Source organism: Musa acuminata, chromosome BXJ3-7 (genome assembly GCF_036884655.1).
Source record: "Musa acuminata AAA Group cultivar baxijiao chromosome BXJ3-7, Cavendish_Baxijiao_AAA, whole genome shotgun sequence".
In the NCBI taxonomy this organism is placed as follows: domain Eukaryota; kingdom Viridiplantae; phylum Streptophyta; class Magnoliopsida; order Zingiberales; family Musaceae; genus Musa; species Musa acuminata.
In genome coordinates this window covers 41971915-41985058 of record NC_088355.1, presented here as the reverse complement: position 1 = coordinate 41985058, position 13144 = coordinate 41971915, and the positions used below count along the sequence as shown (strand labels likewise).

Sequence of the window (13144 nt, the reverse complement as noted above, 5' to 3'; positions counted from 1 at the left end):
ATATTTTGATTTCATTAGTGCTGGAACATCTCCAAGATTTTTCCACAATGCTCAGAGGATCTTGACCGATCGTATGTTCGATTTTGGTTATTCAGTCAACTAGATTGACTGAATCACTCAAGATATTTTATTATATTTATCATATTAAGAGGGGGCATGTATATTACATGTTTAAATAAATATATGATGAAAATAGTAACAACATGTGTGTATCTTCAAAATATCATAAAAAAAATCTTTAATATTTATGAAACATATACAAATATCAACAACAACCTAAAATGAAATGATAACGTATCATCAATTTATTATATAATTTATATATTAGAAAATAATAATAATTCTTATATAGTAAATAAAATCATCTATCAATCACATACAATACATCTCAATGATATATATAATGATGAGATAATAAATAAATAAATAAATATATATATATATATATATATATATATTACACCCGATGGTGGTGCACTCTTCTAACAATGGTTGGAGAGATGTATTTTGTCGGATGAATTCCTAACAATAGCGGATAGAGAGAACCCACATCGCACTTTCGATAGAGGAATGAGTGATATCCCTTACTCGCCCAAGTGGGGATATGTTCTTCATAATTGCAAATGAAAGAATTATCTAATTATCATGTTTGACAGCCTGTTAATCCTTAATGAGAATCATCCTATTTGCCCTCGGTAGAGAAATATAATCAGTCATCATCATTTATTTACATTCATTCATTTATGTATTCAAGAAATAGTATGATAAAATATTATGAGGGACCATGCTTAATATATGATTTGCTAGACTATGTTCATTGATACTCCACATTATAATGGATTTATAGTTTTTTTTATAGTTTCCACTTCAACGTGGATCACTTAATAAAGTCACATATATTACATAATAACAATCACATCAATATCATCAATTTAAACAAAAAAAAAGAGAAAACTAATAATTATTTTCAAATAACATATTTAGATAAAACTTTGAAGTTTATCAAATCACAAAGACCTAACTGACTTAGACCAAACTTAATTCAAGATATAACAAAACTACTCTCAAATTCTTATAGAACTAGTTTGGATTCACCTTAGATTGATCTAATATTGATTTCAATTAGGTCTAGTGGGCTTAAATTGATTATATTGGTTTGGAATTACCTTGGATCAGCTTCAATTCATCAAACATGTCTGATTTATTTAATTAATAATCTCAATTCAATAAAAAGAGAGAAAATTATATTATGTCGTATAATATTAGCCTAGATCGATTCAACTCACTTAAGCTTTGGACGAGTCACGTGTGTTATATATACCTATCCAAGGTAGCATGATAGGTTGAGGGATAAAGGGGGCCAAAAATTAATTGAACTACAGTCACATAACTAAGTGGGCCTAGCTTCGGGGCTTGGCTAAGTCTTACCACCAAACTAGGCTACACTTGACTCATGAGTTGAGTCACATAAAACTACATGAGTTGGGATATACCTAACCATATGGGCTGGTAGTGCTTAGCTACATGAGATGAATTATGTTTGGCCACATAAGATAAGTTTGGTCACATGGGTTACGTTATACCTAACCACATGGATTGCACTATACATGATCATATGAGCTAAGTCATATTTGGCTACATGGGGTTAGGTTATGCTTGATTATATGATTGAGTTGAAACTGACTAGGGTCATACTTAACTACATTATTTCGATCATATTTTACCACATCAATTGGGTTATGTCTGACCACATAAGCTGATTTAGTTAATCAACTTAACTTAGGTCCGAATTTGATCCATCTTATTAAATTAGATTTTAATATTTTTAAAAATATTTTAAAATATTATAAAATAATAATTAACTTCAAATCTAATTTTTATAATTTAACTAATTTAGATTAATGATTCTAAATTTAAAACTAATTAAATAAAAAAAATTGTAAAACATAAATATGTCTAATTTAATGAATTAAATCTATTATTAAATTAACTAATTATTCTAACATCATATTTTAATGATCATTATTTATTAATTATAAAATTTTTAAAATTAAATAGAAACTAATAGGAAAATAGTAGAGGATCCTCCGATTGTCATATTCAATGAAGAATGAAAGAGAGAGAGAGAGAGAGAGAGAGTCCGGCTCTTCCCAAAAGATAAATAATTATTTAATTTTTATAAAATTAAAATTTTAATTATTTATTTTCTAAAAATCACATCATTTATGAAAACTAAATTAATTAGTAATTTAAATAATTAATAAATTTTCTAACATGTCCATTTGATTAAGAAAATCAATCTTAATCATTTCTTTAACCCTACTAAATAAATAATGACGTTACTAATTTAAATAAAATAACAAATTATATATGAAAATTTAATTTATATTAAGAGAGAGAAAAAATCATCGAATATAATTATGCATCATGTCCAACTTAGATTGTGAGACGTGGAGATATTATAGACAACCCTTTTTAAGGTATTAATATCCAATAGAAACTGCCACTTGTCTTCGAATCCCCATAATAAAATAAAGCCCCACTTTAAACCCTCCTCTCTTCGAAGCAACGCATAGTGAGACGTTCTTGTACGCCTATATATACACCTCTCTCTCTCCCCCACCTGCACAGTTTCCTACCGCCATGGGCAACCTCATCGTCAGCTTCTTTCTCATCCTCGCTTTCCTGCTCTCCGTCTTCCCTCACAAAGTCATCCTTCATCTCATCTCTATGTCCCTTCCAAGTATATATTGACTGGTTTCTCAACGCCTGCATGCAGGAGCATCGCACAACGGAACGCCCCCCATTGAAGACTACGTACCTGTCTCTCCCGTCCAACATCGAGCTGTCGCCGGCGGCATTCTGTCGGACCCGGCCAAGGTGTGCTCGGATTGCACGTGTTGTGCCGGCGATGACCGGAGCAAATGCCAGACAATGAAGTGTTGTCACCAAATCAAATGCAACCAGCCCGGCAAGCCATTCGGACATTGCTCGTTTACGCCTATATCCTGCGACTGCAACAACTGTGAATGACAGGATTCAGATGGGCGAGATGGGGAAGATCAAACGTTGTTTTTTTCCTTCTCTCTGTGAGCGGCAGTCACGCATGATTATTATGCACTTTGATGTTTGATTGACATCCACTTAGTTGGTGGTATGTTGGTGAATAATATTTAGCCTATGTTGCGGTATTTTGGCACTTTCTTTATCCTCAAATAAATGAGGAATCGATCGTATATAATATTTTAAAGAGTTTTTTTTTATGTTTATAAATCATGTGAACCGAAAACAAATGTTAGCTAATTCAAAATTGACGTATATAATTAGCCATATGTTGCGTAGGTGGGTGGCCGAGTTTAGATATTTGGCAACATCATTACTGATTTCTTTCCGTGTTTAGATATTTTGATTGTTGTCATTGTTATGGTGGGTGGCCGAGTGAAGAAAAAATTGATTAGGATCTTTGACTATTCATCTCGGACGGTCGACTTACTTTAACGTAGAAGAGATTTTATTGGAACCCAACGTGGGTTATCGTATCGAGTGGGGTGCACATAGAAATATACTGCTACATGACCGGAAGACGTAGTAATTAATGTGATATTTTTAAGAGGGTGTTGATACCCAATTCGTATCTCCAATACGTGGGAATCACCTCCCGTCTCTCCCTATATATTCTCCCTCTCTCTCTCTCTCTCTCTCTCTCTCTCTCTCTCTTTACAGTTTCCGACCGCCATGGGAAACTTCAACGTTAGCCTCTTTCTCATCCTCGCTCTCTTGCTCTCCGCCCTTCCCCACAAAGGTCATCCTTCATCCCATCTCCATGTCGCTTCCAAGTATGTACTGACTGGTTTCTAAACGCCCGCATGCAGGAGCGGACGATTACGTACCTGTCTCTCCCGTCCAACACCGAGCTGTCGCCGACGTGATCAGCGCTGTCCACGAGGAGACGAAGGTGTGCTCGGATTGCACGTGTTGTGCCATCAGTGACCCGAGCAAATGCTCGACAAGGAAGTGTTGTTACCAAATCAAATGCAACCAGGACAAGCCGTTCGGCCATTGCTCGTATAAGCCGATATCCTGCAACTGCAACAACTGTAAATGAGAGGATGCAGATGGGCGAGACGGGGGGAAGATGAAACGTTGCCTTTTTCTTCTCTCTGTGCGCGGCAGTCACGCATGATTATTGTGCACTTTAATGCTCGATCGGTTTCCACTTAGTTGGTGGTTTGTCGATGAATAATATTTAGCCTACGTTGCGGTGTTTTGGCACTTTATTCTGTCGTTACTAGAAAATTTATCTTAAATATGGAGTGCTGGTTGAAATCCCAACTAAGCTAAAAATAAGGCGATATGATGTTAAACTAAGATCTCTTTTTGCAAAAAATTCACCAAAAATAACATATAAATACACATTAGAAGTCAAAGTCAAAGTCAAAGTCAAACAAACACATGCTGACCACCAACGTTGCTTGCAACTGCACTCTTCCGAGGGTGAAGAAGGGTTGGATGGAAAGAGGCTTTTCTCCATCCTCTATTAAATGAGGAATCAGTAGTATGTTTTATTTTGAAGAGTTTTAACGTTAATAAATCATGTGAATGGAAAATAAATATTAGTTCATGCAACATTGACGCATACTATTAGGCATATGTTACACGGATTTGATTCATGTTCGTCATCTGGCTCGTGCCATCTCTGTGATTTGCATAGGATATCCAATGTCTCTACCACAAATGTATATCTTAATGATTCATGATATGGATCCACGCACTGCCACCAGATTTGCTTTGCATGTTGCCCTATCCAAAAGGAACCCCTATATTTAAAATTTGATAGGTGATGATGACAGCACCAATGTTATAATATATATGAATGAGTTTAATGTGATAGATTTTATTTGAAAGATATACATGATTCAGATGCCTAGGGATGGAAATATTGAACTCTAGTCATGGAGATAGAACAAGTTGAAGAATTATAAAAATCAGATTACATATACTGAGTTTAATCACAACTTATAAGATTAAGATTTTAGGTTGAAAACTAGAAAAAACATGCTCGCCCTCCGCTGTTACCTCTCAGGTTTCTGCTAATGACAACACCGATGATTTAAATAGAACAAGAGGTCATAAATCCCTCTATATCGTCTCGGCTACATCAATCTTTAATGAGCGAGCTTCGAGTTTTATGTGCGCAATATCACCAACGAGTAATAACGAAACCTTCCTAGGATATCGGTCCTGCAATATATTTCTTGATTCGTCGGTCATATTTGTCAGGACTTACACTGCTGTTTGCTCCACTATGGAAATTATGGATCCCAAATCATTCGAGGTTGGTCATGATCAATCAACAGATATAGGCTTGATCAAGACGTCAATTGATTTTTTGCCATCAGTAAGTATATGAATCATCTTAGGCTTGACCAAGTTAATACCCAATTCATAACTACACGTATGACAACAAAACATGGGTTAGGAACACCAAAAAAGTATGATTAACCTGACGGTAATCATGTAGGAGATTGTAGATGATCGTAATGCTCCAATATATGGCCACCAGAATCTAAATCTCCATTTTGAGGAAAGAGGTGATAAGTATATGATCATATAATAAGACCTACCTTAAACACTCTCATCAAAGGAGACCATCCTCTACCTACATGTATAAGTATCTTTCTCTCTCTCTCTCCCCCTCCATAGTTTCTATCCACCATGGGCAACCTGAACACCAACCTCGTTCTGATGCTGGCTCTTCTACTCTCGCCTCTTCCCCTCAAAGGTCAACCTTCTTCTGATTCCACGTCCATGGCTTTGCATCCACTGACTCACTTCTTGTTCCGTGCATGCATGCAGGAGCATCGGACACTGAAAAGAAGTCCGATGCTGAGTACGTTCCTGTCACTCCTGTAGAGTACCGGCCTGTCGCCGACGTGCCAGGCGGCGTGCGGGCTGCTTACAAGCAGTGCTCGGATTGCCGGTGTTGTTCCGCCACCGACCAAAGCAAATGCGAGACCACCAAGTGTTGCTACGAACTCATCTGCAACGAGGCCGTCAATCCAGCCGCCAACTGCTCGTTTAAGCCGACGGCCTGCAACTGCAACAACTGCAATTGAGAGCATGAGCTCTTCCGCTGGTGCAGATCGGTGAGATGGGAATGGCTATAAGAGGACTTTGGACGTGGACGCATGGTTTTTGTATCCGCTAATAAGAGGAGACAGTATAGCAATAAAAGTGAACTTTTACGGGACTTCTCTCTCAACAATTTTATTGATTTTTAAATGCTGCAAAAACCTCTGAATTTTATTTAGTAGAAAATAGACTTAATTTCCAAGGATAATATTTAGCACTACGAATTCGTGTGACTAAAAATATATAGCTCTAACATTTTCTTTTTCTGTTTCATGGCGACAACAATGTTTGTCAAAACACAATTCATTCTATGATGAAAAAAATGCCATGTATGATTCAGATCTGATACCACGTCAGAATTAAATTGAGATTAAGTACCAATTTAATCTCACAGTCGTAAATCCAAAGACCGGAGAAGAAAAAGAAAAATGCCAAAAGTATGATTAAACCAACAGTGATGAAAGGGTGAAACAATGTAGGCACTGTGAGAACATTGTCAATGACCATTTCAAGAGGTGCATGAAGATGCTACCATTCTCCAATCTTGAAACTGTGAAAGGTTCACGTAATATTCTTTGATTTGGATTTCTCTCTTTGGATTTTTCTCTGATGTGTATCTTATCCTATAATAAAGAACTGCCTTAAATGCACTCTCTTCCGATCGGTGGCGGAACAACATCGGCAGTCCGAGAGCTGCTTGTAAGCACCCAGCACGCCGCCGGGCACGTCGGCTATCGGCCAGTATTCGGCAGGAGCAATAGGTACATACTCAGCATTGGAGATCGTTTTAGTGTCGATTACACGCATGCATCCACCGAGAAATGAGTCGGTACATAAAGCTACAACCAAAAGAAACGAAGGAGACTTGGAACGGACATTACATCAGATGAAGGATGACCTTTGAAGAGAGAGCAGAAAGTATCTGAGATTACAGATGCTCCTTGTGAAGAAGGTGCTGATAATGCCCGATAGATATGGCCACAAGAGGGGACGAGTATTTGATCTTAGAACAAAGATCTACTTTGCATACTCCTTTGAAACCAAAAGAAGGAAGACAAAGGGAGATGCTTCTATACCTATATATATCTCTGTCTCTCTCCCCCTCATACAGATACCAACCAACCATCATGGGTAACCTCAACGCCAACCTCGTTCTGCTGATGCTGGCTCTCCTGCTCTCTGCTCTTCCCCTCAAAGGTCATCCTTCACATCTGATCTGATGTCTATTTCAAATCTCCTCCCTTTCTTTTAGCTGTAACATTATATACGGACTCATTTCTCGGTGTACGTATGCAGGAGCATCCAACACAGATGAGTACATACCTGTGACTCCCGTCAAGTACCTGACTCTGGCCAATGTGCCCGGCGGTGTGCTGGCCGGTTACAATCAGTGCTCGGACTGCCGGTGTTGTTCCGCCAACAACCCGAGCAACTGCGTGACGACAAAGTGTTGCTACAAGTTGATCTGCCACGAGGCCACCAATCCAGCGGCCATATGCTCGTATAGGCCGGTGGCCTGCCACTGCGACAACTGCATTTGAGGGCATGCGCTCTTCCGCCGGTGCAGATTGGAATGACTAAAAGACGACTTTGGACCGGCATGATTTATGTATCCGCTTATAAAAGTGGCTGCTAGCATTTATGGCAAAGAATGACAATAACAGAGACCATTTTAATAGGACTTGTAGCTCAAATGACATCCCAAAATATGCCAAGTTCAATGATCAAATGGCTGATATACTCGTGCACATGCAGGCCAAGACTCATACGATCTACAATCCGTCAGTTTCGGATCCCTCACTTTCTCTTAGCTCTATCCTATTTCTCCTCATAATTACATATATAAAGTATTATATAATCAAAAACTCAGATACCGCAACAGGTTGGACTGATTTTGTTTCTTACGGTACATCGAGCTACTAATATAAGAGAAAGTCTTGACGCTCTGCTTCTGCTTTGTATCGCCCGTCACTGCTGTCTGCAACTGTTCACCTGAAGCAACTCTAAAAGGCACCGTGTGATCACAACTAATCAAAGGTAGTACTATCATGAAGACACATCCACGGTGAAGTTCCTTTAGAACATCGCAAAGCAGCCATAGAAATCCTCAAGTCAATGTTAACCTTGTTTGAGCAATTCCTTCATTCGGGGAATATTGCCCAGTGAAACCGGTTAATCTGTTGATTGTAGCTTCTGTGCCTCCACTGCGATGAATCTCTGTAAAGTAGTATATGTTATCACCAAAGCACCATCTTACCTTGGAAGCAATAGAGAGACAAAGCATTAGTAGTGTAGAAAATCAACCAAAAGCACATGATCATAAGCAAAGATATGAATGAATCGATTCACTTATCAAAGTAGGAATATCATGAAAACATATTTATGGTAAAGAAGTTCTTTCTTTCCAGCCAGCACAGAGTTTTTCTTTGCACCCACCATATACAGGATTGCTATATCTGCTGTGGTTTAAACTACTTGATGTATAATCATCTCCTGAAACCATTTGCAGATCTTTCTTGTTTTTATGGCCTGCTGCTTAGTCTTTTGCCAGTGTCAGAACTAGTTTTTGGTCTCCCACTGGATCGATTATAGTTTCTTCCCACGGTTTTTATCACCACTAGTTTCTACAGCTACACATGTATCAAAGTCAAGAATTTTTACCAAAAACCATCTGCCATGAATTGGTGATTGCTAGCTGGAAAAACACATGAGAAGCTCCACCTTGCACCGTCATCGGCCAAAAACACAATACGAAGCAACTGAACGAAGAGGGGAGGCAGACTTTTAGTTCCATTACTCCAATCGGTAAACACATGAGAACACTGTCAATGACCTTTACAAGAGGTAAATGGAGATGCTACCATTCTCCAATCTTCAAAAATGTGAAAAGTCCATATAATCTTCTCTGATCTTTTCCGATATACAGACCTATAGGAAGAAGAGACCGAAGCCAACATCTGTAGGCTACCTAAATCAGACATTATACGAAAAAAAAATCTGCTGTTTAATTACGAGTCAAAATCAGAAGGTAAAGAATGTATGTGATTCTTGACAGTATACTTTGGTTGACTGAATCACCCAATAAACTTTTATAGGTTGATGTGGTCATTTAAACATCAGATATGATGGGATCTACATACAAGTCCCATGCATCGTATCGAGACGGGGCATGTACGCGGAGATAACAGATGATAATTCTGAAGAAGGTGCTGAATCCCAATAGATATGGCTACTCGCATCCAAATCTCCGAGCTAAGGAAAAAGGTGATACGTATCTGATCATTCAATAAAGACCTAAATATAAACATCAAAATTATCTTTACAAAAAAATTTAATGCTAAAATCTAAAATTAAATAATAATAAATTAAATTTATGATGTATATCTTTCAAAAAATCTTTTATCTGATTTGTGTCTCCCCGTATTCATATATTATATTTTTAAATCTTTAGGAAATGTGAGAATAGAGATTGATAGAGGAAATTTTGGTACCATCCAGCTAGCAGCCATCTCAGATCATACGTGGCACCACTCTAACCGAAGTTATGCATATACAACCTAAAATAGATGTATATATATATATATGTATATATATATATATACATATATATATATATATATACATACATATATATATATATACATACATATATATATATATACATATATATATATATATACATATATATATATATACATACATATATATATATACATACATATATATATATATATACATATATATATATATATACATACATATATATATATATATATACATATATATATATAGTGATGGCTTATATCATGCTAGTTAGTGTATACATTCTGATTTGTGTCTCCCGTATTCATATATTATATTTTTAAATCTTTAGGAAATGTGAGAATAGAGATTGATAGAGGAAATTTTGGTACCACACAGCTAGCAGCCACCTCAGATCATACGTGGCACCACTTTAACCGAAGTTATGCATATATAACCTGACTCAAAAACGGCTGCATCCCGAAGTGACACCACCCCGCTAAAAAGCGATGCAAAACTACTTGCGGTTGTCTTCTCCAGCAGACAGCTGAAAGAACGCGTCAGGAACAGCTCAGCTTTAGTTTCTGCTTTGAAACTACTTGCAGTTGTCTTCTCCAGCAGACAGCTGAAAGAACGCGTCAGGAACAGCTCAACTTTGTACCGTCATCGGCCAAACACACTTTATATAAAGCAACTGGAATGTAGAGGGAGGCATACCCTCTCGTCTCTCGTTTCTCGTCTCTCTCTCTCTCTCTCTCTGCAGCTTCCAAGCAACCGCCATGGGTAACCTCAACGCCGGTATCCTTCTCATACTCGCTCTCCTAGTCTCCGCTCCTACCTACAAAGGTAATCCTTCAGCTCATCTTCTCACGTACATTCCAAGTTTACACTGACTGGCTTCTCGACGCTCGCATGCAGGATTATCCCACGCTGGAACGCACTCCGATGACGATTACATACCTGTCTCTTCCGTCCAACACCGACCTGTCGGCGACGTGATCGGCTCCTACGGCAGCGTGCTGGCGGAGCCGTTCCAGGCGTGCTCCGAATGCATGTGTTGTTCCAGAGGTGACCGCAGCCAATGCCGGCAAATGAAGTGTTGTCACCGAATCATCTGCAACCAGCCCGGCAAGCCGTTCGGCTACTGCTCGCTGAAGCCTATATCCTGCAGCTGCATCAACTGCAAATGAGTGCATGATGCGCTCTTCTGCAGCAGTCTTACCGGTTATATATTATGCTCGCCGAGGGTTGACTGCAATCCACACTAATAAAAGAAAAGTTGATAGTATGTTCTGTTGAAAGATAGCAATTATAATTGCTTAATAATAATTGGGATTATGTTTCATTATTTCTGCAAATCCTAAAGCCACATCCTACGAAAAATACCAAAAAAATTATATATATATATATATATATATATATATATATATATATATATATATATATATATATATATATATATATATATATATATATATATATATATATATATATATATATATAGTGATGGCTTATATCATGCTAGTTAGTGTATACATATGTTGAGTGAAATTCAGAAACACCTAGCTTATATCATGCTAGTTAGTGTATACATTCTGATTTATATATACATATATATATATATATATATACATACATATATATATATATATACATACATATATATATATATACATACATATATATATATATACATACATATATATATATATACATACATATATATATATACATACATATATATATATACATACATATATATATATACATACATATATATATATACATACATATATATATATATATACATATATATATATACATACATATATATATATATATATATATATATATATATATATATATATATATATATATATATATATATATATATATATATATATATATATAGTGATGGCTTATATCATGCTAGTTAGTGTATACATTCTGATTTGTGTCTCCCTGTATTCATATATTATATTTTTAAATCTTTAGGAAATGTGAGAATAGAGATTGATAGAGGAAATTTTGGTACCACCTAGCTAGCAGCCACCTCAGATCATACGTGGCACCACTCTAACCGAAGTTATGCATATACAACCTGACTCAAAAACGGCTGCATCCCGAAGTGACACCACCCCGCTAAAAAGCGATGCAAAACAGAATCTACGTCGCTTGAAATTGCACAAAGCGATACCTGAAAATGGGAGGATAGCCCCGCACAGCATAGGATCAGAACAGTTGCCCTAGAATAGATGAACCGCCTGCTTGAAATATCGACAGATGCTAACAACACGTAGATGGTAATCGCCGGTGAGGTATAAAAAATACCCCCAAGTAAGAGCTAGGGGAGGCTCTCTATACACTAACTTAATCATATAGCTTACACTATTGTCTTCTCTCCTTCGCTGACTTAAGTATCGAATAGGCCACGTTGGGCAACCCTTGGCGTTGGCCTGTCGTGCAGGATTGTTAGCCGCCTGAAGACATCTAGACGACCCTACCCAGCCATCCCGAACCGAATCCTCACTAGCAGAATGGCTTTTGACTGGGTAGCCTATGCAGCCTCACCTTACCAAGTCTCCCATGTCAACAAGGAAGAGGCACCTAGATGAGCCTACACCTTCGGTAGTGGACCAACTGTATCGACTTATCAACCGATGGTACTCATGACTCTATCATTCTAGCACTAGAAGGGGGGTCAAACGTCACAGGCACATCCTTCTATTACTCCTCCCAACAAACATTCATGCAAAGAGACATTACCTCCGATCCCAAACCCTCTCAGGAAAAGAAGGCATGTACCCCATTTCAACAGAATGAAACCTCTGCTAATCATGTCATTTAAGAAAACTATCAAGGAATATCATAATTTATATATTTTTTAATTCTAGATAGAATCCTCATATTAGTCAATCCTATTTAATTGAGCAAACTCAGAATTAGGTTACCTAAATTGGGCTCATATATTTGGGCAGATCATTCACTCAGTTAGGCCCATTCAGATTAAAGTTGATTAAAATTAAAAATTAATCAAAATTTATTTTTTTCTTGAATTCAATCAAAACTTAATTGATCAAATATAAATCCAGTCAAGTAGTCAAATAAAGTCATAATCTAAGTCTGATAAAAGTATTTGATTAAAATAAATCAAATTAACTAATTTTATAATTAAGGATATGAGTCAAAAATTTTAATTTTTAAAGAGTAAAAATATAATTTTAATTAGGATATATAATAAAAAATGTAATTTCTTAAGGGCATAATTGAAAAGTAAACTTAGGGATACAGATTGAAATTATTTAATTTATGAGGGGTAAAACTATCTTTTTATTAAAAACCTTAATTGCCACTCGCTTTTTACGATCATTGTGCGAGACATGACCGTTGTCGTGCACGACAGTTGACTATGTGAGGTGCCACAACCATTGTTCATAGTCATTGGATGAGGCATGGTCATCACCACCAAGCGTAGTCACCGCCTACGTGT

At 37.0% G+C, this 13144-nt stretch overlaps 1 protein-coding gene across 1 annotated transcript; it reads left to right on the top strand.

Annotated features, from left to right (window-relative positions):
- The first annotated feature begins 7259 nt into the window (after nt 1-7259).
- On the top strand, nt 7260-7673 carry LOC135642972 (uncharacterized). The gene is made up of 2 exons (XM_065159454.1): nt 7260-7329; nt 7429-7673. The coding sequence occupies exons 1-2, from the start codon at nt 7260-7262 to the stop codon at nt 7671-7673; spliced, it is 315 nt and encodes a 104-aa protein (XP_065015526.1).
- Nucleotides 7674-13144: the final 5471 nt, after the last annotated feature.

Coding starts and splice junctions, on each gene's coding strand:
- LOC135642972 (XM_065159454.1), top strand. CDS start 7,260: ATGGGTAACCTCAACGCCAACCTCGTTCTGCTGATGCTGGCTCTCCTG. Junction 7,330..7,428: donor CTCTGCTCTTCCCCTCAAAG/GTCATCCTTCAC, acceptor GTACGTATGCAG/GAGCATCCAACACAGATGAG.